The sequence below is a fragment of the Girardinichthys multiradiatus genome, chromosome 22 (assembly GCF_021462225.1).
Source record: "Girardinichthys multiradiatus isolate DD_20200921_A chromosome 22, DD_fGirMul_XY1, whole genome shotgun sequence".
NCBI classification, from domain to species: Eukaryota; Metazoa; Chordata; class Actinopteri; order Cyprinodontiformes; family Goodeidae; genus Girardinichthys; species Girardinichthys multiradiatus.
In genome coordinates this window covers 23,402,302-23,428,520 of record NC_061814.1, presented here as the reverse complement: position 1 = coordinate 23,428,520, position 26,219 = coordinate 23,402,302, and the positions used below count along the sequence as shown (strand labels likewise).

General features: G+C 41.6%; 1 protein-coding gene across 5 annotated transcripts in view; it reads left to right on the top strand.

Moving 5' to 3' along the window:
- The window catches only part of dlg5a (discs, large homolog 5a (Drosophila)), a 63,429-nt gene that overhangs the window by 18,595 nt on the left and 18,615 nt on the right, over positions 1 to 26,219 (top strand). For 3 of the 5 annotated variants that reach the window (XM_047351380.1, XM_047351377.1, XM_047351381.1), the window contains exons 2-23: positions 213 to 387; positions 805 to 948; positions 2,963 to 3,146; positions 5,409 to 5,668; positions 5,858 to 6,170; positions 9,321 to 9,551; positions 10,006 to 10,190; positions 10,329 to 10,454; positions 12,590 to 12,722; positions 12,817 to 12,944; positions 13,022 to 13,197; positions 13,683 to 13,786; positions 14,880 to 14,972; positions 15,141 to 16,175; positions 17,362 to 17,482; positions 17,561 to 17,705; positions 18,712 to 18,845; positions 18,963 to 19,052; positions 20,947 to 21,115; positions 21,581 to 21,658; positions 25,102 to 25,264; positions 25,881 to 26,014. In XM_047351380.1, coding sequence (XP_047207336.1) covers positions 213 to 387; positions 805 to 948; positions 2,963 to 3,146; positions 5,409 to 5,668; positions 5,858 to 6,170; positions 9,321 to 9,551; positions 10,006 to 10,190; positions 10,329 to 10,454; positions 12,590 to 12,722; positions 12,817 to 12,944; positions 13,022 to 13,197; positions 13,683 to 13,786; positions 14,880 to 14,972; positions 15,141 to 16,175; positions 17,362 to 17,482; positions 17,561 to 17,705; positions 18,712 to 18,845; positions 18,963 to 19,052; positions 20,947 to 21,115; positions 21,581 to 21,658; positions 25,102 to 25,264; positions 25,881 to 26,014 — 4,321 coding nt within the window. The remainder of the gene's footprint in view (positions 1 to 212; positions 388 to 804; positions 949 to 2,962; positions 3,147 to 5,408; positions 5,669 to 5,857; positions 6,171 to 9,320; positions 9,552 to 10,005; positions 10,191 to 10,328; positions 10,455 to 12,589; positions 12,723 to 12,816; positions 12,945 to 13,021; positions 13,198 to 13,682; positions 13,787 to 14,879; positions 14,973 to 15,140; positions 16,176 to 17,361; positions 17,483 to 17,560; positions 17,706 to 18,711; positions 18,846 to 18,962; positions 19,053 to 20,946; positions 21,116 to 21,580; positions 21,659 to 25,101; positions 25,265 to 25,880; positions 26,015 to 26,219) is intronic. The other 2 variants (XM_047351378.1, XM_047351379.1) reach the window with 2 other exon arrangements.

Sequence of the window (26,219 nt, the reverse complement as noted above, 5' to 3'; positions counted from 1 at the left end):
TTTCATATAATTTTCAGAGTATTATAAATACTTGAATCAAGCAGTCGGTTCTAGTCATTAAAGTTGGTAATAGTCAGATGGTGGGCACTGAAATTATTGCCATATTCAGCTATATCCTTCTTGTAACCATTGATTAATCAGTTAGGACAGGAAATTATTTAGCTGTATATGAGAAATAGCTCAAACCTCTGGTAATGGGCTTATTGTTGCAGGGTCGCCTGTAAACGGTGAAGCATCCTCCCCTCCCCCAGCCGTTAATGACAACCGACGCGCCGGCGACAACCTGGACACCGTCGTCCTGCAGCTCCGCCAGATGACCAGGGAGCGGGATGAGCTTCGGAAGCGTCTGGCCTTGGCATCGCCTGGGACCACCTTCGACGACTGCAGGTACAAATCTGCAGGGAGCTCTTGTTGTTATGGCCATTTCCACACTTGATATACTCCAGAGAGTAGTATTGTTTGATCAGTAATCTTTGTTTATCCAGGAAGATAAAGTCACTGGGATTACTTTGTCATCAGTTCTTTCAGGCATCTAGTTCTCTGCTCTTTTGAATAATGTTGACTCTATAATCACAGAATCTATTTGTCCTTGAGTTGAAAGTAATCTAGTCATCCGGCTCATCAGTATACTTTAGAAAAGATGATTGCCTACATTTCTTCCTAGCTTTAATATTTGCTCAGACATTTCCTCTCAATGTTAAATTCTTCTGTACAGTGAGAATATCAACCTTCTCATATCTTCTAATTGGAATAATCAAACCGTGCTGAGTAGAACTTTTACTGCTTGCTGCTTTTCTTTAATAGGCCAAATCCCAAAGCCAGCCATGACTATGAGCGTCTGAAAACTCAGTGCATGAGGGCCATGGCAGATCTGCAGTCTCTCCAGAACCAGCATACCAAAACACTGAAGAGGTGTGAGGAGGCTGTGAAGGAAGCTGACTTCTACCAGTAAGCACTCCTCCAGTAGCCTCTGTTTTCTTTTTCACATTAATGAATGGGGTTTAGGCAATATGCTACATTTAGTACATTAGATTACACAGCATTGGTGAGTGAGTCACATTACTCATGCCTGAGAAATGTAGGTTGACCATTCTGTCACTAGCCCCCTGCTAAAAATAATAAAAATTTTATTGAATTGTTTTACAATATTTGTACCAAATGCTGGCATGGCGCTTCCATTAACCTAATTGAAAGAGCAACCCTTGTAGCTACAGCCAGCTTTCACACTAACAGAGCATTGGCAGTACTCAAATCTTCTACAGTTTTTCAAAGCTTGGAAACATAGGCATTTATGTGATTGAATCATTCAGATTAACAGCATGGGAGCCACCATGTGTTGGCTGTTACAGAGTTTAGCAAGTTAGAATATTTGGAAATATGGAATTAGGTTATTACTATAATACTGTTAATGCTTATAGCCTATATTCATCACACAAACAATGTTCCTGCACAGTTTGGAAATTTAGAAATTTTCATTTTCCAGGTCTGAACTATGATGAAAGGAAATAGGAGTATGGAAAAACAAATATTTTCCATACTTTATTTCCAATCCCCATTTGTTTCTCCATCCATCCAAACCCACTCACTCACCCACTCACCCACTCACTCACTCACTCACTCACTCACTCACTCACTCACTCACTCACTTGCAGGATGAAACAAGAACTTTCAGCCTTTGAAAAAACATCAGAAAATATTTGGATCATTAATTCAATTCAGTTTTATTTATATAGCGCCAATTCACAACACATGTCGTCTCAAGGCTCTTCACAACAGTCAGATACATACATTCCAATTAATCCTAACAATTGAACAGTGCAGTCGGAGTTAGCTTTTTATTCAAATTGGACAAAAAGTTTTTCTATCTAAGGAAACCCAGCAGATTGCATCCAGTCAGTGACTTGCAGCATTCACTCCTCCTGGATGAGCATGTAGAGACAGTGGACAGTCACTGGCGTTGACTTTGCAGCAATCCCTCATACTGAGCATGCATGTAGCGACAGCGGAGAGGAAAAACTCCCTTTTAACAGGAAGAAACCTCCAGCAGAACCAGGCTCAGTGTGAGCGGCCAACTACCACGACCGACTGGGGGTTTGAGAGAACAGAGTAGAGACACAAAGAGAACAAAGAAGCACTGATCCAGGAGTCCTTTCTATGGGAAGGAAAAGTAAATGTTAATGGATGTAGCTCCTTTAGTCGTTTCATCTAGAAAGAAAGAACAGATAAACTCTGAGCCAGTTTTCAAGGATAGAGTCTAAAAGAGAGCACATATAATTAGTTACAGTAAAAGCTCAGTCACTAGCTATGTCTAGGAGAGAGAAAGGGTTAAACACTGAAAGACAGGGCCATGTGGATCATCGGTAGAAGGTGAGCATTAAGGTGTTGCCAGCAGAAACTTGGACAATTCCCCTCTCTGGAAAAGTGACACAGGTAGACACAGAGCCAGGCCAGGTGTAGCTTCTAGGAAGAGAAAAGAGAGAACAAAGTTAAAAGCTGAAATAACAGCAAATAATGCAAAATTGGAGAGTAGTGTGAGAATGTAGCGAAGATGGTGAAAGTGGTCATTATGTCCTCCAGCAGCCTAAGCCTATAGCAGCATAACTACAGAGATAGTTTCAGTTTATTTATTTATATAGCGTTTATTTACAACAATGTCGTCTCAAGGCACCCCACAAAGGGTTTGGAACGGCGCGGGGCCGCTGGGGAGGCCAGACCAAACCACCGAGTGCCAGAGCCCGGCCACCCCAGAACGCGCCACATGTGGGGCTACTAAGTAAAATAATAAACTGATAAAGTTAATTACTGTGTTGCCATATTTTAAAACTCTTATTAAAATTATTCAAATCTGTCCCTAAAACAGTTTTTTTTTTGTAGTTACAATACCACAAATGTACATTATATTTCTGTTTCTGTTTTTCCCCAGTTGTGTCTTTCACACTGTGTATTCCTGTTTGCCCCCCAGCATGCTGCACAGCCGTGTCCTGGGCGACCAGACTCAGCTGAAGGAGGAAATGGAAACAGTTAGGAGGGAAAACACCCAGCTTGTCCGAGAGCACAACCACCTGAAACAGAACTGCGAGGAGCTTAAACGACTGCACGACCAAGACCAAAAGGAGCTGGCAGACCTTCGGCTGCAGCAACAGCAGGTACAACTCTGACACAAACACACGACTGAGTGTCTGATGAAGCTGTTCAGATGTGGTTTTGTGAATATGACACAATTCAATTCACATCAAATGTAGCGCTTGTTTTAGTTTGTTTCTGTGTTTTTTTTTTTTTCTCTTTAACCTAATACAGTGTAAAACTCTAGCCTTTTATGTTCTTTGCTGTGAACAATTTGTTCCAAGTGAATTGTGACCTTATTGTGTAACTGTAAAGCTCTCTTACACCGCTTTAGTTTCAAACACAGGGCAGGAAAAATGAGGAAGATGAATACATAGCATATCTGAAAAGGGCTTGACTTCAGCAAAGGGCATAGCAACATACAGGTCCTTCTCAAAATATTAGCATATTGTGATAAAGTTCATTATTTTCCATAATGTCATGATGAAAATTTAACATTCATATATTTTAGATTCATTGCACACTAACTGAACTATTTCAGGTCTTTTATTGTCTTAATACAGATGATTGTGGCATACAGCTCATGAAAACCCAAAATTCCTATCTCACAAAATTAGCATATTTCATCCAACCAATAAAAGAAAAGTGTTTTTAATACAAAAAATGTCAACCTTCAAATAATCATGTACAGTTATGCACTCAATACTTGGTCGGGAATCCTTTTGCAGAAATGACTGCTTCAATGCGGCGTGGCATGGAGGCAATCAGCCTGTGGCACTGCTGAGGTCTTATGGAGGCCCAGGATGCTTCGATAGCGGCCTTTAGTTCATCCAGAGTGTTGGGTCTTGAGTCTCTCAACGTTCTCTTCACAATATCCCACAGATTCTCTATGGGGTTCAGGTCAGGAGAGTTGGCAGGCCAATTGAGCACATTGATACCATGGTCAGTAAACCATTTACCAGTGGTTTTAGCACTGTGAGCAGGTGCCAGGTCGTGCTGAAAAATGAAATCTTCATCTCCATAAAGCTTTTCAGCAGATGGAAGCATGAAGTGCTCCAAAATCTCCTGATAGCTAGCTGCATTGACCCTGCCCTTGATAAAACACAGTGGACCAACACCAGCAGCTGACACGGCACCCCAGACCATCACTGACTGTGGGTACTTGACACTGGACTTCTGGCATGTTGGCATTTCCTTCTCCCCAGTCTTCCTCCAGACTCTGGCACCTTGATTTCCGAATGACATGCAGAATTTGCTTTCATCTGAAAAACGTACTTTGGACCACTGAGCAACAGTCCAGTGCTGCTTCTCTGTAGCCCAGGTCTGGGGAATGCGGCACCTGTAGCCCATTTCCTGCACACGCCTGTGCACGGTGGCTCTGGATGTTTCTACTCCAGACTCAGTCCACTGCTTCCACAGGTCCCCCAAGGTCTGGAATCGGCCCTTCTCCACAATCTTCCTCAGGGTCCGGTCACCTCTTCTCGTTGTGCAGCGTTTTCTGCCACACTTTTTCCTTCCCACAGACTTCCCACTGAGGTGCCTTGATACAGCACTCTGGGAACAGCCTATTCGTTCAGAAATGTCTTTCTGTGTCTTACCCTCTTGCTTGAGGGTGTCAATAGTGGCCTTCTGGACAGCAGTCAGGTCGGCAGTCTTACCCATGATTGGGGTTTTGAGTGATGAACCAGGCTGGGAGTTTTAAAGGCCTCAGGAATCTTTTGCAGGTGTTTAGAGTTAACTCGTTGATTCAGATGATTAGGTTCATAGCTCGTTTAGAGACCCTTTTAATGATATGCTAATTTTGTGAGATAGGAATTTTGGGTTTTCATGAGCTGTATGCCAAAATCATCCGTATTAAGACAATAAAAGACCTGAAATATTTCAGTTAGTGTGCAATGAATCTAAAATATATGAATGTTAAATTTTCATCATGACATTATGGAAAATAATGAACTTTATCACAATATGCTAATATTTTGAGAAGGACCTGTATAGCATGGAGTTACAAGATCACAGCATATGTAGTATGTGTTGCATCGCTGAGGACACAGCAGCTCTCTCAGGAATCAGGAAGACTGTATCAGCAAGACTGTCAGAAGAAAGAGAGGGAGAGTCTCATTGAGAATGAATAATGCAGTCTGAAGGACAAATGCTGTACATAAACAGGTTTTATTTAAGTCATTAGGTTTTAGTCAAGAACAAAAGTGCGGGTCAAGAAGACTGCTTATGTTTATAAATACACCAGATTTGATTATGAAAATTTAATCCTGTGCACATTAATGCCATCTGCTGCCAAAATGGTGCACAGCAATAGTGTATCATTTTACATTTGTTGTCCTGTCCAGGTAATGAGGGAGAAAGGCTCATCAGAGGTGTTGAATAAGCTGTACGACACCGCAATGGACAAACTGGAGGGTGTAAAGAAGGACTATGACGCCCTTAGCAAGCGCTACGGCGAGAAGGTGGCAAACCACAACACCGACCTGAGTCGCCTGGAGCAGGCAGAGGAAGAGAACCGCAGGCTGCAGAAGCAGATGGATGCATTGTTAAAACAGAGAGACTCAGCCATGCACTACCAGCAGCAGTTCTCCACATCAATGAGGAGGTAAAGGCTCGCACATACACAAATGGGGACAATGCGGTTGAAATCTTGTATAATTTTGTCAAAAAGTCAAAGTAGTTAGTGATGAAACTCTAAAAGAAACCTGTGGTAGGACTGTTTCCACCATTAAACGAGCAACCATAAAAAAGTTGACATCTGGATGCTTACTGTGATTTTTTTTTTGGTCCTCAGGTTTGATTCAGTGCAGCAGGAGCTGAACAAGTCCTCTGCTCAGAACAAGGAGCTTCAGAGGGAGATGGAGCGACTGCAGTCGGAGGTAACACGCTACAAAAACCTGCAGCTGAAGGCAGCCAAGGACTGCGAGAAGTACAAGGAAGAGAGGGATTCTGTCTTCAATGAGTACCGTCTTATCATGAGTGAGAGGGACCAAGTGATCAAGGAGCTGGATAAGCTGCAGACTGAACTGGAGGCAGCTGAAGCGCGACTGAAGAACACTTCATCAGAGCGGGTAGTGGCAAGTGAAGAGCTGGAAGCACTTAGACAGGTGTGAGACTAACAAATGTTTTCATGTATGCCACCTAACCATTAACATATCGAGCCTGCTGAATATGCAGAGGGGTCATTTCTCATAAAAGATGATGTAATTATAAGCGCCGTTTCAACACTTTTACTTTTTGAATATTACACACAGTGCCTTGCAAAAGTATTCATATACCTTGAACTTTTACAATTTTCTTATGTGTTAGCAACAAACATTAAGGCCTTTTGTTTGTATTTTAAGTGAATCATAGCTGATGTTACCTTTGGCTCCTCTTTCAGAATCATCAGAACCTTCTGACCTAATTAGGCCAACACAAAGCAGTGAATAGTTGGAAACTAGAAGGAAAATCAGATGTGGTTTTTAAGTCTTTTTACAAACGCAAGTCTCAAAGTCACCTGCTTTGTAAATAGACTCTACCTGTGTGTGATTTCATCCCAGTAGAAATCCAGATGTTCTGTGAAGGCCTTAGAGGTTTGTTGAAGAACATTAGCGAACAAACAGCAGCATAAAGACCCAGCAAGGGACATAGCAGGCCGGCCAGGAATAAAGTTATGGAAAAGTTTAAAGCAGTGTTGCATAAATATAAAACTATATCCACTGCTTTAAGCATTCCATGGAGCACTGTTCAATATGTAATCTTAAAATGGAAAGTTTGGCACTACAGCGTGCCTACCAGTACTTGATGTCCACCTTCCAGCAGAACAATGACCCTAAACCTGGGGTGCCCAAGTACAGTCCTGGAGAGCCACTATCCTGCAACTGTTGGACGTGTCCCAACCCTGCCCTAAAAACAACAGCTGGAGCTACAATGAAATGGTTTAGTTCAAAGCATATTTCTCTCCTGGCATGACCTAGTCAAAGTCCAGACCTAAATCCAATTGAGAATTTGTGAGAAAAATAGATAAATACTGTTCAGAGGTGCCTTCCATCCAGTCTAACAAAGCTTGAGCTGTTTTGCAAAGAAGGATGGGCCAATGTTTCTTGAGATATACCCTAAAAGACTTGCAGCTGTAATTGGGTGAGTTTGGAAGCCAAGTTGCACTGCATTTATTTAGTGGGGCCTAAGAAAAGAGGGGGGCTAAACAAACATTCACACCACACTTTTCAGAAACTTCTGTCTCTTTAAATAAACATACAGTATATTGTTGTCTAACAATAAAAGTCTACTGACTAGATTTTAGAGTCATCAACTGTTTGAAAAGGAGTGTTAAACATTTACTGATCCTGACCAGCATTGAGCGACTAAATATATTGCACCGTAGAGGGCATAAATTGTAGTTACTTGTCTGTAACTAGAGGATTATACCATAAATGCTAGCAGCAAAATCCTATTTTATTTTATTTTATTTTATTTTATACTAACTTCTTTTCAGCTAAAGCTTATGAGGCCCTGTGCGACTTTCCAATTCAGCAAATTGTATCTGCAGCATTTCACCAATATAACTGGTATTTTTTTTAAATGTCCGGCTTTAGCAGAGATTAAGGCAGACTGTTGGGGCTGTAGCATCTCTCATGTTTGGTGGGGTTGTGCTTAGTCTGCAGTTGCTTTGTCTGATTTCAAGTCCAGTTCTTTGCAGCTGACAGACACTTCTCACCCAGACCCATCTGCACTTTACTTTGGTTTTATTTTGGTCCCTTTTACCCCCAGGTTCAAATGTAGTGGTACATTAAGTAAACACAGCCCTCCATGCTCTCCACCATGTCTTTGGCTGAGTTAGCATAGTTTTTAAGCAGGATGTCTGCTTCAGAGCAGATTACATACAGAATTGCTTTACATTATCAGTTAAAATTGAGATGGGCAGATCAGATACTAAAAATAATGCATTTTGTTTCCTGTGCATCAAGGGTAAAATGTACAGTGGTGTACCTTTTTTGAATTTATTAAAAATCTGATTTAAGGTGAGAGACATGGGGATAATCTTAAAATCCTTCAATTTTCTGTTGGATTCAAAATCATTAAAAACCTTAAGAATGATTTTTTTTGTTTTTTGTTTTGTTTCTTTTATAGTCAATGTTTGACGCATTTATTTGTTGAATTAAAACAATAAACACAAATAAGTTGGGGTTTTAGTTGTGACGGGAATTAGCCAAAATCATAATCTGACAATCAGACGTTTGAGAAAACTCATCGGAGGCACAGGGGGCTTGGGAACCACACATATATAGAAATGGATAGGTAAGTTACACACTGAATCAATTTAAGCAAAGATGGGCTTTTAATTCTCTCCCTAAACTTCATAAAACCTCAAAAAATCCTACTCAAAGTTAACTGGTACTTTTTTGAAACGCCTTCTGCTTCAGATTGTCTGCACTTAAACATGTAAAGGGCTGCTTGCTGCATTCTTCTTCCACAACGTTTAAAATCCTTATTACATCTAAAATTTGCAGCATTTTCAGCAAAAGGGACAGGAGTTAATAAAGTGGTGGTACCGAATTCATAATTTTGATGGTGCAACCGGCACAATATTTGTCACGTTCCCTCTACAGATAATCCTGCAAAAAGGTTGAAAAGGTCAAGTTAGGTAATACTGAAATATAGCAGGCTGTTAATTATGAGCTTAACCAATATTTTTTGAAGATTATAATTCGAACTAGATTAAAGTCCAAATGCTGTACACTGTGTTAGTGATCTGATCATCCAGTGTTCATTTGAAATCAGTTAAGAGCATTGAAACAGGTCAATATCAGTCAGCATCATTCATCAACATTCAATACTTATGTGGTCAGATCAAGGACCATCAGTGACAAATACAGATGTAAATATGTCGGAGTTAACAGGACAGCCCATTATTATTCGTGGTCCCTGAGTAGATAAAATAACAATAACCTATACATTATAAAGTGCACAGTATAAAGAGGTTGAGCTAATTGCATTTATTTGCAAGCTGCAGTTTCAACACAAGTTGACAACATCAGCAGCAAAATAGTTTACCTGTTTTTAGTTTTCTTTTTTTTTTTTTTTTAAGGAATCAAATGAACTAACCCACTCCTGCTAACTGAATCATATCTAAACATTAGAGATATCTCTAAAAGCTGAGTTAATGTCCTGCTCCTGAGCAGGTAATAAGTCATTTCTTTTTAGTAATAGATGTAGATCGTAGTCTATGTCTTATGACCTATTGTTTGATTTTGGTCACCTTTGTTTTGGGACAGGAGCTAAACTCTTCACTGGTGGACAGGGACAGGGCCATCTGTGAGAGGAACGAGCTGCTGGAGAAGTACTGCGACGAAGTGAAGGACAAAGCAGAGGCCCAGAAAGAGCTGAGCCAGGCCTGTAAGGACATCGAGATGGTCCGGGAGGAGAGAGACGTGGCTCGCAAGGAGCGGACAGAGGCCATCATTCAAAGGGATCAGCTGCTCCGAGAATACTATCAGGCCAGACAAGTAATCATTTATTCTACTACTCCCCAGTCTCTTAAAAGCATCTGTTTATTTTTATTTACTTTTATTTCATAATCTTTTACAGCCGCAGGAATATCTGGGAGTTGGGATTAAACTTGTAGACATCATGGGGATTTATGTGTGGAAGAAACAATGCCCCTGCTCTGTATCCACATATTTTAAAATTTTAACCAATTTATAAAATTAGGGGAGTAATCCCTAAAATCATTCATCTGAAGCCCAGGATAATTTAAGTAGAACATCGTACTCATAAAGGTGGCCAGCTTTTTTTGAGGTCATTATTTGTTGTATGATTTTAAAAGAAAAGGAAAAAATCCAGGTTACCATCTCCTGCCTTGTTTTGGTTGCTTTTCACAACACATATAGAGTGAAGATTACATGTGCACACAAGTTATAACTATCTATTTCTAAAATAAAAAAAATGTATTGTTCTTAGAAACAAGATTCCGCTACCCTGGACATAGAACGAGCCAATAAGGAGATCGAAATGCTGAGGAAACAGTATGAAGCCATGTCCCAGGAACTGAAGGAGGCCACGCAGGAGGCTGAGGTGGCCAAATGTCGAAGGGACTGGGCCTTCCAAGAGAGGGACAAAATAGTGGCAGAAAGGGAGAGCATAAGGTCAGTGTGTGTGTGTTTTGTTTTATTTATTTATTTAATACAATACACTGTATCAGTGGTGTTTCATACTCATGTAAATATACTTTTTGCACATTTTACTTCACATCCTGCTACCATCTGTTCTCCCTCTTTCCTCAGAACTCTGTGTGATAACCTGCGGCGAGAAAGGGACCGCGCCGTCAGTGATCTGGCCGACGCCCTGCGTAACTTGGACGACATGAGGAAGCAGAAAAACGATGCATTGCGAGAACTCAAAGAACTAAAGTGAGTCTCTCACGTTTTCTATGGTTAAAGCACACAACACATGGTTTTACTCCGTATCGGCATTTCCTCTTCCCTCTGCTGTACTCGCCTATCATACTGAGCCATCATGGTGCTTTTGTTTCGCAGCATTTCCATTTATGCAGATTAAAATTTTATCCCTGAATGTATTAGTGTTTTGAGCACATGTAAATATTTTAACTCACATTGTCTCTAATTCCCTGTTTATGAATGATTCTATACTGCATGTAAAGGCGCCATCTGCTGGTGAAACATGGCAATCATTTCTCAGTCAAAGCTGCGTATGGAGAGCTGGTGTTGACTTTAAAAGCTTGAATTGAGGTTATGCAAAAAGTTTAATCAAGACCCTATCTTGCCGTCTTTTTCTACTTTCGAGGCCTGGAGTCAGGTGCTTCTCCTATATGTAATTCTAGATCATGCAGTAATTTCTTAAACATTCCCTTTTTATCCTCTTTAAGGGACATATACCTTTGGGCTTTGAATGTCATTGCTACCCTCTAGGCAGGCCTCAATAGGACCTCATACATCATGCTGACAAGTGCAGTCAGCTTTTATTTTTTTCTGCTTTAAATATAATTTATATACCCCAATTCAGAAAGCAGAAAAGTTTTTTTTCCTAAATGACATTTGACATTTTAAAACAAACTCTGAGCCTTGTTTTAAGAGCGTTGAATTGTGTGCTTTTCTTTTGTGATGATATGTACTACAGTGTCTCACACATGTATTAGTATCTTCCAACTTTTTTACATTTGTCACATTACAACCACTCACCTGAATGGATTTTATTTGGAATTTAGGTGATAAGAGTATCAAAGTAAATCATAACTGGAAGGAAAGTGATACTTGATTTTCTAAATATTCCACAAATAAAAATCTTAAAAGTATAGATTTGTGTTTGGTCCTCTAACCAGCAGCCTTCAGAAGTCACTTCATTAGTAAACAGAGTTCAGCTCTGTAATTGAATCTCACTGTAATTGCAGCTGTTGTGTGAAAGCTTCAGATGTTTGTTAGAAGACATTAGTGAGCAATCGGCATCATGAAAACAAATGAACACAGCAGACAGATGTTTAAAACATGTTTAGGTTATAAAACAATAATCTAAACTTTGAGCATCACACAGAACATCGCCATATACCTACACTGACTGCCCAGGCAAGGAGAGCATTACTTAAAGGAGCAACTAAGACTCTGAATGAGCTTCAGAGATTTTCAGTGCAGGTAGGAGAATATGTGGACAGGACAAAGGTAGGTCGACCACTCTACAAACATAGCCTTTATGGCAGTGTCGCAATAAAAAAGCCAATTTTGATAAAATGCATAAGATTTCAACTTTTAATTTTACTGCAATTTTAGTATGTAGGGGACACAGGAAACTTGTAGACGGAGATGCTCTGGACAGATAAGACCAAAATGTAACCTTTTGGCCAATATGCAATACTATATTTGAGATGGAAAATAGCACTGCAGATCACCTTGAATACACATTCCCACCATGAAACATGGTGGTGGCAGCATCATGGTGGTGGCAGCATCATGCTGTGGAGATTGTTTTCGTCAGCAGGAACAGGAAAGCTATTCAGAGATGATGGATGGAGGTAAAAACAGGTAAATGCTAGAAGAAAACCTATTGGGGGGCTGGAGAAGACTTGAGACTGGGACAGTTGTTTACCTTCAAGCAATACAACAACCCTAAACATAATGGGAAAAATTACAGTGGAATAGTTTAGATCAAAGCATGTTCATGTCTTAGAATGGCCCAGTCAAAGTTCAGACCTAAATCCACTTACAGACATTTTCTATCTAGTCTGACAAGCTTTCAGTTTCTAGATGTGCAAAACTGGTCTAGAAATATACCAACAAAGTGATGTATTGGGAGTCAAATGCCCCAATTTTCTCACTTTTATCTATTACAAAATAAGCAAAAAAAGAAAAACTGTAAACCGTGGTCTATCATATCAAATCCCAAATAACAAGCATTGAAGTTCGAGGTTGTAACTTGACAGAATATGTAGAAGTCTTTATGTTTACTAAGAAAGTATTTTGTTTAAAGAAATATGTTTCACTCAGATTACATGTGCTTTAGTGACTGACCTTTGACCCTGTTGCTCTGTGTTAAGGGAAAAGATGGAAAGCCAGCTGGAGAAGGAGGCCCGGTTCTGTCAGCTAATGGCACATAGCTCTCACGACTCCGCCATTGACACAGACTCCCTGGAATGGGAGACGGAGGTGGTGGAGTTTGAGAAAGACAGGGTAAGACTGAGGCTCATGTTTCTACAGGGCAGAAAAGGATGACAGCAAACAGGAGGTAATAAGTTGACTGACTTGTCTATCATTGCCTTAATAGGATGACATGGATTTGAAGGCTCTTGGGTTTGACATTGCCGAGGGGGTAAATGATCCCTATTTACCTGGAGACTGTGGAATATTTGTTACAAGAGTGGATAAAGGAAGTGTTGCAGATGGAAGGTTAAGGTAGGAACCTTCTTAATAAACATTATATGGATAGAGGTCTGTTGAATTTATCATCAATTTATCTCTTTGGACTCCAGAGTGAATGACTGGTTGTTGAAGATTAATGACATCGACTTGACCAATAAGGACAGAAAACAGGTCGTGAAGGCGGTCCTTAATGGGGGCGGATTGATAAACATGGTGGTACGAAGAAGGAAGTCTCTGGGAGGAAGGCTGGTCACTCCTGTTCACATCAACTTTATGGGACATAAAGGTATATTACAATTTAAAGACACTGAGAGATTTCTTGTCTAAAACTTTAAAATAAAATAATATTGTATTGCAGTAGCATAATCTTGGTAGGGAGAATCCTACTTTTTGAATTTGAGTACATATCTTTAGTAGGGAAAAAAATGACAGGAGAAGAATTAGTCTTTTTACAAGGTCAAAACAGACAGAGGGATATCTCACTGTTCCTGTTTGTAAAATCTCTCTAGATCATCCAGTCTTGATGTCCTCTCTTATACTCTCTTCTCTTCAGCTCAATCCACAGGTTTTCTGTAAGATTTAGTTCTGAAGAGTGAGATCACGATGGAAGAAGGTTCATGTTGTGTCTGAACTTTTTATACACCGTTATTCTGCTGCAAGACCCAGTGACGATGAATTTTCACTTTATTGAGGCGGAGGTCTTGATGTGTATATGAGTATTTGTGGATTTTTTTTGTCTAGTGTCACTTCCTTTTCTCCTCTGTGTTTCAGACAGTGGTATTGGTCTGGAAAGTGGGGTGTTTGTCACTGCCATTGCCCAGGGAAGTCCTGCAGCCAGGGAGGGCTCGCTCACAGTTGGAGACAGACTTATTGCTGTGAGTAATTTTTAAACACCCTGAAATCACTATATATTTAGCACTTTTTCTTGGAATAAGCACAGATTTCCTTAGCTCAATAATCCAGACCTTGATCTATTCCAGAACTGACGTACCAAAACCCAGATTATGTAAGGTTTAGTTGAGTATGGAAGGAAAAAAAAAAATTATCTTCCTTCATTTAAATCTTTGAAAATCGCCTGATTGAGAGCTGAATCTCTCTCTGCAAATACAAATTTGAAAAGAAAAGTAACCGAGTCCGTACTGTTAATCTGTCAGGTGGAGGAGACTCCTAAACATCCTGAACATCGGTGCTTTAATGCACAGTTTTCACCCACATTTTATAAAGTGAGAGAATAATTAGATATCAGCCCACTAATGTAAACCTCAGTTTCAAAACCACCAAAATGCTGAATCATGCTGAGTCTTTGGTTTAAAGTGTTTTTTAATAAGATGCTAAAGAACATGTTAGACTGACCTGAGTTTTCTCCAACTATATGGAACATAGAGTAGCACAGTGCTGCCCCTCACCCACCCATTGCAGTCAACTGGCCAAAAGGAGGCGGCTACCCTTTTCCTCGCTTACAGGAAAGACAATTTCGGCTGTTGGGAGTATTTCCACTTATGAAAAAAGTGTTTAGGTACCACTGTTTTTAAACTACTGGTATGCAATGAGTTGCTTATCTGTAAATCAGCTTTAAATGTTTGTGTTCAAAGCACCTGCTTCTAAAATGAAATACAAATATGATATATACTCCTCTCGGTTTGAGTAGCAGTGTCAATTGCATGCATGTAAACATTAGGCTTCTCAGTTTAAGAAGATTTCCTTGAATCTTTTATGGTGGAAATCTGTTTGAGAGTACGGCAGACTAAAATGTGCTGACCTAGGTCTCCTTTATTTTTCCAATTATACCAGTGCAAGACGTGCATCAAGCTACTGACACTCACCTGAGTGCGCCTGTAGTTTTGCATCTTTTCTGAGAATATTGATGCCAAAGACACACGTACACACCAAAAGGATTTTAGAAGATTCACTTCCATATCTTCTTTGTGTTAAGTGACCTGCCCTTATTTTCATTGTGTCTCTGTGCAGATTAATGGAATTGCTCTTGATAACAAATCTGTGACAGAGTGTGAGGCTCTGTTGCGGAGCTGCAGGGACTCGCTGAGTCTCTCGCTTATGAAGGTAAGCCAGTTCTCATATCTCTTCCTGAGCTAACTTTCTCACCAGCCCTGTGTGCCCTAAATAGCATTAATAAACTTGCAGGACTTATATTATTTTCTCTTAGTTGTTTTTTTTTTTATATATACAAATGCATCACTATTTTTTTTCTTCATCTTTGTTGTCCCATAGTTTTTCCCTCATAGCACATCTGGCCAGAACATCTTTGAGAGCCTACGTGATTCATCAGAGAAGTCCAATGGGCGCATTCTGTTGTCTGAGATACACTCCAGAAACAGCCGCAACCTGAAACACAACAGCTCGACACAGACAGAAATCTTCTGTCCTGATGTCGGAGGCGCTAGCTCAAGTAGTATCTCTGGGGAGAGGAGGAAGGCCAGAGGGGAGTCTGATGAGATCTATGGGGATGTGAGCAAACCGTTCTCCACCGTTTCCCTGCATGCTACTAGTCTGCGACCGTTGGCGGACCTGGGAACGGGCCGCTATGGACCCAGTGCATTTCAGGAGTGCTGTTCATATACAAAGGCGCCTTCCTCTTTGCCGTTTGAGCCCATTTCTCACTCTGAATGCATCAGTATGGAGACTGCCCTGGAGAAGAAGCACAGTGGTGGCACATGGCCCAAGATGATGGTTGGAGGTATCTCGGTCGTTCCAGACAATGGCAGTCCAATCACAGCAGCCACCCAACTCTCCATCTATAAATCACCCAAGCAGAGGAAGTCCGTCTTTGACCCAGACACTTTCAAGCGCCCTGAAACTCCCTCCTCCAAGCTCGAGTACTTGGCAGCCAATCAGATTACAGCTGCAGCTTCGCACTCCCCACAGTCTTCAAAGACAGAGTCTCTCTCTTCCTCTTCTACCTCTACCCCAACTCCTCCTACCCCTCCCACCCGCAGTGACTCTTTTAAATTCAAACACAAACATCAAAGCAGCTCTGCCTCAGACTGCACGATCACCTCCGATGGCAAAGGGGAGGCTTCCATCTCCATCGCAACAGGAGAGAGCATAGAAAGAAGTGAGCGAGAAAGAGACAGGAACGGAAACCACTACTTCCTGGAAGGAAAGGTCCTGACTTCAAGAAAGTCATGTGACGAGGACATTGGTCGTACCAGAGGGGAGGAGCCAGAAGTGAAGAGGCCTCGTCCTAAATCTGCTCCTGCTCTTCGACGTCGGACCCCAAAGACATTCACTCATCCCAGCTTCCAGGCAAGTAGAATTAAAATGAATTTGGTATCCACAAAAGTATTAATTCCCCAATCAAACTTTTTCACTTTACAACCACAAACTTCAATTTATTTTATTAGGATTTATTGTGATTAATCAACAAAGAGCTGGGCAGTGAAGTGGTAGGAAAATGATTGAAACATGATGGTGGCAGCATTATCCTGTGGGGATGCTTGTCTTCAGTTGGAACAGGGAAGTTGGTCATAGTTGATAGATCGATGGCTGAAGCTAAATGCTGGAAAATACTGTAAGAAAAATACTGTTAGCAGCTGCGAAACACTTAATACTGGGATGAAGGTTCACGTTCCAGCAGGACAAAAACCCTAACATACAGCCAGAACTACAATGGAATGGTTCAGATCAAAGCATATTCATGTTTTAGATGGCCCAGTCAAAGTACAGACTTAAATTTATCTGACAAAACTTGGAAAGAGATGTTCAGACACTCCATCCAATGTTCCTTAGCTAAAGTTATTTTAAAGAGAAGAACTGGTGAAAATTTCTCCCTCTAGATGTGCACATCTGATGGGAAATACGGCAAAAGACTTGCAGCTGTAACTTTGTCCAAATAGTGTTCTACAAAGTATAAACTCAGGTTAAATATCCTTACTTTCAATTTACTGTGATGCCCTACTTTGTGTTGACCCATCACAAACTAACAAAACAATATTTGACATAAAAAACCTGAGATGTATGAATACTTTTGCAAGCCTGTGTAAACAGGTGCATTTTACTCAAATGTGTCCTCTTTGCTTTCTCTATATATTGGTTCAAATTTATTTAGCTCAAAAGTTTCCTAAATGTAATGTAAACGCATTACATTAAGGAACAGTTGCAGTGAAATATGTTTAAAATATTCTATTTAGCAAAAGTGTCCATTTTGTAATATAATATATCGCCTGTCACGCTTAGGCCTTGGGGACTCTTGGCCTACATGGTTGAATGATTATTACCACAGTGCTGGTACAGCCACCCAGCTAAGGAGCTGAGTCAGAGCTGGGATTTTCGGCAACCCTGCTGAGTTACATCTCCAGGCCCCGAAACAGAGTCCATTCATTTTAGTTTCATTTTGTGGGATGTTCAAGCTGTCATTTTTCTCAGGGCACAGGTCCAATAAAAGGGTCAAAACGCTTTCGTAGACATGATGTTCGTCTCTCATTCTTAACAGAGCTACTCCAACGATGAGCATTCACCAGAGTCCAGGGACATGCTGCACTCCTCCCCAGGCCCCTCAAATCGCCACAGTGTCGGCTTGGTGCCCGCTGTCTACAACGGCTCCCTACCTCCTAGTAAGCTGCTCAAACCACACATGCTTAAACGTTAGATTATACTTTCTCTAACATGCTGGCATGTCTGTGTCTTACCAGATTCAGCCCACCGTGGACTTTCTCCTTGCCCTGCTGTGACGGCTGTGATGAGGAATCCTGTCTATACTGTGCGCAGTCACCGAGTTCATGCTAGCAACTGTCCATCTGTAGCATCTCAGATATGCCATCAGCACACCCACACCAGGTTAGCTCCAATTGACCACTATAAGCCCATACTAGTGCTGGCACCTCCCGAAACCGAGCAACCCCGGCCCGGAGCCTGACCTCCCTTCCCGTCCCCAGTCCCCAATGACCCCCATCCTCATCCGTAGAGGGGGCCATGTACAAAAGAGGGGTCTACCAAGTCCAAACGAGCCCACCAACCAGAGCCGCCACTGGATGAAACAGTCCCAACCCCCCAATGAATTCTGATCTCAACCCCATGAGCCCCCCACCCCACATGAGCCCCAACATGAATTTCCCCACAGGGCCACCCCCAACCAGGACGCAGATATTGAACACATGCCCCTGAACCCAAACATCAAGAATCCCCTCCCACCGCCTTAGAATTATCAGTTTTTAATATATTATTCTCTACAGCAAAAATTTAAACATTCATATCAGTTGACAAACATTGTTTCATGCTTTTCTTATAAATTAATCTACTTCACTGGTTTTTATGTTGAAGCATTCACCAATTCACCGTCCTGTCATCTATGTGCGGTGGAAAACTTCATGTTTGATTACTGTTTGCAATTTACTAAAGTCCTTTTACTGTTAACATATGTACTTAAATACAGTTTAATACAGAATAACTTTTAAAATTGCCCCAATTATCCACAAAGCGCATTACAAGTTTGGTCATCCAGTATCTCCTTCCTGTTCCCTATTTATGGTAGATCAGTCATCTAGCTGTACAACAATGTAACAATGTGGGAATGCATTCGGTTTTTGTTGTCTTCTGTGAGACGCGCTACCATTCGAAAATTACATTGAAGTTTTATTGTACGGCTTCTTTAATATTCTGTTCCTGATGGGCCTGTTATAACAACTAGTAGCTCTAAATTATTCCAATCCCAAAGGCACTTTCAGGTTATCATCGTAAATAAGAAATTGATCTTAATTGATAAGAATTTGATTTAAACCTTTAAAACACAGACTTGTTTTAGCAGGCATGTTTTGTGCACAATTCTGACTGTGTGTTTGTGCAGCCCCCAGCATCAGGGTCGCTTGAGCCTGGACCTGAGCCAGCAGAAGCGCTCGAGTGATTATTCTGAAACCTCCTCAGCACGCAGCAGCAGAGCGTCACACGGTACAAACTCTCTGCCGTCCAGCGCACGGCTCGGTCAGTCTGACACCCATGCACGCACACAAGCACATATTAAGGGTTTCTAACTCCTTTTTTCTTTGTTCTTTGAAATATTGTGACACAGGTTTCAATTGTGTTTTATCTTATCTTTAGGTTCTTCCAGTAATGTCCAGTACCGCACCGAGAGGATCAAAATCCCTTCAACTCCCCGTTACCCCCGTTCCATGCTGGGCTCAGACAGAGGTAAGGTTCTCATATTGGGAAAAAAAGAAATCTGTGAAACTTAAAATAAATTCAGTTTATATAATTCATTTATTATAAATGTTGTATTTGTGGAGATCATTTAATAATCTTCTCACAATACAAGCTGTTTTAAAACTCTGACCTGCCAGTATGGATTTTAGCAGATTTAGGTTTCTTCAAAATAAATCATGACGTCACATTTTGCATATGTGGGAAAGAAACCGGGTCATGGGGGCCACAGTCTCAGCAGACATGCCCAGACTTCCCTTTCCCGAGACATCTCTTCCAGCTCCTCTGGGGGAAGCCCGAGGCATTCCCAGGCCAGACATAGTCCCTCCAGCGAGTCCTGGGCCGTCCCTGGGGTCCCCACCAAGTGGGACGTGGCTGCACCACCTTCGGACGAGGCATCTGCAACAGATGCCCGAGCCACCTCAGTTGACTCCTCTCGATGTGAAAGAGCAGTGGCTCGACTATAAGCTCCTTCCAGATACAAGTGGCTGAGATCTTGTTCTTTTGGTCATGACACGAAGTTCATTCCCATAGGTGAGGGTAGGAACATGGATAAACTGGTAAATCGGGAGTTTCGCATTTCTGCTCAGCTTTCTTCTTACCGCAACGGAGCAGTGCAGCGTCCTCATTACTGTGGCAGTCTATCGATCTCCTGTTCCCTTCTCCACTCAATTCTTAACTTGTTAACAAGATTCAGAGATATTTGAATTCCTCCACATGAGGCAGGCAACCTGTAGAGGGCAAGCCACCCTTTTCTGGTCGAGAACCATGGCATCGAACTTGGAGTAGCTGATCCTTATCTCTGCCGCTTTGCGCTCTGCTATGACCTGCCCCAGTACAAGCTGTAGGTCTTGGCTAGAGGGTGCCAGTAGGACCACATCATCTACAAAATTCACTGATCCCCAAACCAAACCTTCTCTGGCCCTTGGCTGCACCAAAGACAGTGCTACAAAGTTGGTCATCGACCTCTAGCCTTGGGTGTCCTGGTGCCAAGTGCACTGTTGAATACCATTATGCTTGAACATGGTGTTCGTTATGGACAATCCATGACCAGCACAGAAGCCCAATAACAAAACACCACTTGGGTTCAGACCGGGAAAGCCATTCCTCCCTATCACACTTCACCAGGTATGGCTGTTTTTTCCCATGTGGGCGTTGAAGCCCCAGGCAGAAGGACAGAGTGGCTGAGAGGGGCTCCATCTAGAACAGCAGCAGAAAAAAGAGCAGTTGATGCAAAACATCCCTCTATCCAACCAGTGGTTTGCAATGCTAACTGTAAACTTTCAATGAGTGCACTCTCCAGATAATGTATAACCTTTAAGATTTCCCAAAGGTCGCCAACATTTCCAAATCCAGCATATCCTTCTACAGAGGTTTGAAGATCAAAAGGATAAAACAACTCACCTTTGCGTTAATACGTCCAGTGGTCCTGCTATCTGCTGAATGAACCAGTCAACATGCCTCTTCTTTGTTTTATAGTTTCCTTTTCAGTTTTTTTTTTTACATCCGTTGTGTTTCCTCTGACTTCATTTTAAAAACATTACTGATATTGAAAATTTATTTTTATTTTTCTTGTCACTCAGTTAGAGCATTCACACCGAAGCTTAGACATTGGGCATTCACATGATTTAGATGTTTCACTGCTTCAGGACCCCTGATTTCCATTGATGGCTGATCACCTGAATCATGCGTGTTAAAGCAGTGAAACATCTAAAACCTGCAGGACTCCAGCCCTCGAGGACTGACTTTGGACACCCCTGATATAACAATTGAAATTATATTTAGAACTATGAAACTCTGTGTCATGAACTAATTACATTTCTGCTGGTGTTGGAGCAAATTGCACTCTCATTGTCTCTCTTTGCTGCTCCGTTCATACATCTAGGCTCTCTGTCACACTCCGAGTGTAGCAGTCCCAGCCTCATCACCCCTCCGCAATCGCCACTCAACCTGGAGACTTCCTCGTTTGCCAGCAGCCAATCACAAGGCTCCATTTCCACATTACCACGCATCTCAGTCAGCCCTGTGCCAATAGGGGAGCGCAGAAAAGACAGGTATTTATTTTAATAGATAATACAGCTAGCTTTAAGGAGTCTGTGAGAAGTTGGACCACATGTCTGTGTTGTTGACTCACTTCATAATTGCTCTCTTTCAATGTTAGAAGTGTTGGTGTCTAGTTTATCTGAGTAGCCTTTTGACAAGGGACAAATATGCAGAAAAAAGTTGGGATCCAAACAGCCTAGATTTGGGGTTTTTTAGTTATATCTGATTTCTGATAAATCAGCTCTCAGGGATAATCTTAGAGATGCCTGGCAACTTTACTATCACAATCAACTGTGTGATCTGTTGTTGACTAGCTTCACATGGATGAATTGAGTCATTCCTCCAACATTCTTGTCCCATGTTTTATTGATGGCACGTCTCTGGCTTTGACACTGTCTCTGTTTCTATATGACATCTGTCTCTCCCCATTCTTCTCTTTATCTTCCTCCCACCTCTTTTCAACCCTCCCCCTCTAGATCTCTTTATCGTAATCGCTCTTTTCTAAGGATTCCTCTGGCTGCAAGGCCGAGGTTCTCCTCTCTCAGGAGCCTCAGGTTTGTCCCCCCTCACCATGCTGCAAAGCAGGGAATGTCACCACTCTTACCCTTCTCTGCCCTAGTAGTCTACAGTTTTTGAAATGTTTTAGAACAGATAAGATGGTGGATGTATATGGAATATCCTGGAGGAGCAGAACACTCTTTTGCAGTTTATGTGCACTTTGAGGAATGCAAAAAGTGCTTTTTGTGTTTTTCTTTTTTCTTTTTTTTCAGCCCCTGGGAGAGCAGTTTAATTTGGAGATTTGTTTCTTTGCATGCAACAGTATTATTTGTGCCTTAGGAAAACGCACAAGCTCAGATTAGCCACACTTGGTGAATTTCAAAGGTTCTGTGTTATTGTTGTGCCTGCACATTACCCTGTCCATGTCCAAAGACCCACTTGAATCTCAGTGCATGTAAAGATAATGCTGTATGCATGTGTGCATCTTTGCCTCAGGTCTGATCACCCTCCAGTCTGCAGTATGTATGTTATGCAATGTATTATTCAACATACAGCTTCTGGGTCATTTCCTGTCCATTCACCAACACTCTTGTTTACCCCACACTCCGGCTGCCGTCAGTTTCCTCTTGTCTGTGTTTTATTAATTTGGAAGGCATGTTCAAGCCCATCATATGAAGACATAAAAGTTATACAAGTCTCCTCTAAATGAGGGTGTTTCCCTATTCTCCTATACTTTAATGTTCACATTGCATTATGTAGTGTGATCTAAACCTTTCCATTTTCTTCTGTAAGCCAGGTTTAAAGTAACTCCAGAACTATGTTTCTATTTCATGCATACTGACCGCCAGAGGCAGCTTTTTAAGCATTGAATGACCATTGTTGCGCACGCATAGGTTGAGTACTTTACGTCATCAAGGCCACATGTGACCCCAGAGATTTACTGAGTGCAAGTGGTAAGAGCCTTTGAGCACTTTTGTTCTACTTTACATTACTCTTGCTTGCCACGAGCAATCAGGCTACTCCCAACACTGAAAGTCATCAATCACATAGACCTATTGGATCTTTGCGTCAATTGACAAAAAGTGCAACCTGGTTCCGTCACAGGAAGCCGCTTGAACACCATATCATGACTGCTTGCCCATTGCCCATTGTCAGTGGGATTTTACAGATGCTATTCACGTTCCTGCCCAGCAGAGCACTCTCTCTGCTTGCGTACCTCAGCCTATTGGGCAAGCTCACCACTGCCTGCGCAGTGGTTCCTCTAGGATTGTTGTCTCTTCGTCCCTTACAAATGTGGCTCAACACTCTTAGACTGGACCCAATGCAAGCCGCACACAGACACAAGGCGTTATAGGTATCCCTCCCAGGGTCTGTTTTACATCAACCACCTGGGAGGGACCAGGTCATCAACATTATTCCAGCTGACCCAAGAGCTCTTGATTTGGGCAGCCCCCCACTTTGCTATCCCGAGAGCAGCTCACATTCTAGGGGTGCAGGATGGGCCAGTAGATTATCTTTTCACAGGGAAGTCCACCTCCTGGGCAGTGGAGACTTCATTCAGAGGTGGTGGAGAACATTTGAGAGATGTATGGCAAAGCGACAGTGGGCCTGTTTGCCTCCCAAGTGGTTCTTTCTAGCAGACAATGCCAGTCTCCTGGGTCGGGATGCACTAGCCCACGACTGGCCCTGCTTTACACCTTTCCACCACTTCACCTGATAGGCCCAACACTCCTGAGAGTCCTTCAGGAAGGACATCGGCTCCTCTTAGTGGCTCCTTTCTAGCCAGTGAGGAACTAGTTTTCTCTGCTGCACAGACTCTGCTGGAGCTCAAACCCCCCCGTCTAATACAGGCCCTGCCAACCACCTGCAGGGGTGCAGTGTCATTTTACCAGAAGCCTTAGTACCACATTGACTGCAATGATCGAGTCTCTCTTGATACTATATTTGCAGTGGCCTCCTGGACATCCACTTATACTTTTGCAAGATTCTACAGAGTGATTCTGGCCACTTCTCATCCATTGAAGGGGATCATGTTACAGCGCTCACCTTCTTCTCAATAAAGTGGGGACGACTTTTCTTTTGCAATTCCTCTGGACTCTGTTGGTCATCATCATCCAGTGCCTAAGGCCACAGCATCTGGCGGTCAGTAGGGACAAGATAGAACGAAAGTTACGACTGTAACTACGGTTCTATATATCCCAGGTGACCGCCAGAGCACTTGGCCCCTTAAAATCGTCATGCTTTCGCAAAAAAATTAAGGGACTGAGCCACTGGTGTCACATCCCACATTACCTTGTTGACAAAAAGTACTTGAACTGTGTGTGCGAAATAATGATCATTCAGTGCTTAAACCTCTGGCAGTCATCTGGGATTCTTAGAACTGTAGTTTTAGTTGTAACTTTCATTTTCAGTAGCAGTCTGCAAGACCCACTGCCCTGCATTGTTTTGACTTTTCACAGTTTTTTTCTTTAAATCGCTTTTTAACAAATGAAGTTTCACACATTAAGAATAATCGCCTTGAACTAAATTACTGGTGGCACAATCATTGAGCTCCCAATTGTTTATGCTTTGTACAACCCTCCTTTGCTTATAGCACAGCAAATACTCTGCTTCTAAAACATATCACAAGTTGGAAGCAAAAGAGAGATTTTACACTTTTCCTCTTTGGAGTATTAGATTCTCACCTATGTGCCTTTTCTTCAAGTCCTTCCACAGATTTTCTGTAAGATTTACATCTGTGGACTGAGATGGTCAAGTAAGGAAGTTTGGTGTCTGGTGAACTAGTTCTTTGTAGATTTGGCCATATGTTTCATCGTTAAACTGCTGAAACACCTCATTCAATGGTGGACATGGTGATAACCTGGACTTGTTTTGAAGCCACAAGATTTACTTTCCTTTTCCAATGAACGCCTTAATGAGCTTGAGTGTTCATACTCTGGCTGAGTACTCAAGCTTAAAAGTAGTCATTTAACAAAAAACAAAGGGAGACCTTATTTCAGAACATTGTGTTTCATTAGCAAAGAAAAAAACTGCTGAAAGACCCTTTTTCATCTTACAAAAAAGGCCATCCGACTTTTTTTTTGATGTCATGCAGTCTTAACAAGGTTCTTAACATGCTGAACGTAGAGTCTGAGTAGATGGTTAGATGATTTGAATCAGCTGTGTAGCAGCAAGGGTGAACCAAATTAATGCAGGACACTGGGTCCTGAGGACCTAGGGATTGAATATCAATGCTCTTGAGAAATAAACCAGCACAGACTTAAGGGGCTCTTATTTAACCTTGGTTCATACATTCAAAACTCAACATAAGCTTTCTGCGTATATTCTTTGATTTGCATAATTTCAGTTAAAGCCTGTAAAGTAACTCCCCAGAGCTGCAAGTAAATAATTCAATCCAGCTTTGATGAGGCCCCATCATTTTACCTTCTCTGCTTTTGTTTGGAATCCTCGAGCTGTGTTTCTGTGATTCATGCTAATGCTGATCCCTCTTTTCCATCAGGCCATACTTGGAGGAACCACGGAACGTTATCGTGCACAAAGGTGCAGAGCCTCTGGGCATCTCTATTGTCAGCGGGGAGAACGGAGGAATCTTTGTCTCAAAGGTTACCGGAGGCAGCATCGCCCACCAGGCAGGGCTGGAGTATGGAGACCAATTACTGGAGGTTTGAACAACCTACTGAATGTCACAGATCATATCCCAAGGCTATAAAAATAAAATGTTTTCTCAGATATATGAAAGAAGGCAAAGTTGTACTTTTTATATGCTAATGTATACTTTATTTATTATAAGATCTGTTATTGTGCTACCAATTATACATTTATTGTGTGTGGCTTCACTAACTAGCCTAACCCTGGTTTGGCTATATTTGTCACATTTTCAGGATTTTTTAACTTGAAAGCTGATTTTAAATTCTTAGTTTAGGGCCTAAATATTTATGTCTAATTAGAATTTGTGAAATCCTATTTTTATTGCATAACAAAGTGAACTGACTCACCTTGGTGGTTCCAATCTACAATTTTTATTTTATTTTATTTTTTTTAAGCAGAGTCGTGTTTTTACAGCTGAACTCTTGACATAACTTTTGACATAGCCATAAATTTGAAGAGCGAGAATATTGGTGGAAATCCAATCCCCTGTCAGTTATCACAAGCGACTTCTCCCCCAACCAGTTGTAATCATTTAAAGCTCTTTACAGAGTGGACATGCACTGTTTTCAGTCTCACTGTCCTTTTAGCTACATCATTTTCCCTTTAATTCTATGTTTCCCTCTTTATCAGTACAACGGTATTAACTTGCGGAACGCTACAGAGCAGCAAGCTCGTCTCATCATCGGACAGCAGTGTGACACCATCACCATCATGGCCCAGTACAACCCACACATGTACCAGCTGGGCAACCACTCTCGCTCCAGGTAACACTGATTTGATTTGATTTGATTTTCTTTACTTAAAATCTACCAGTTTGAGCTCTTACTCGGAAATCCAGGTGCTATACTTTCCTTTAATGCTTCCATAATAATGCATTTAAACACATAAATAAAAACATTTTATTATGTTTAGTAATGCTAAAATTCCCTAAAAGCAACAGAGGAACCTTTTTAGTAGATGGCTGAAGGT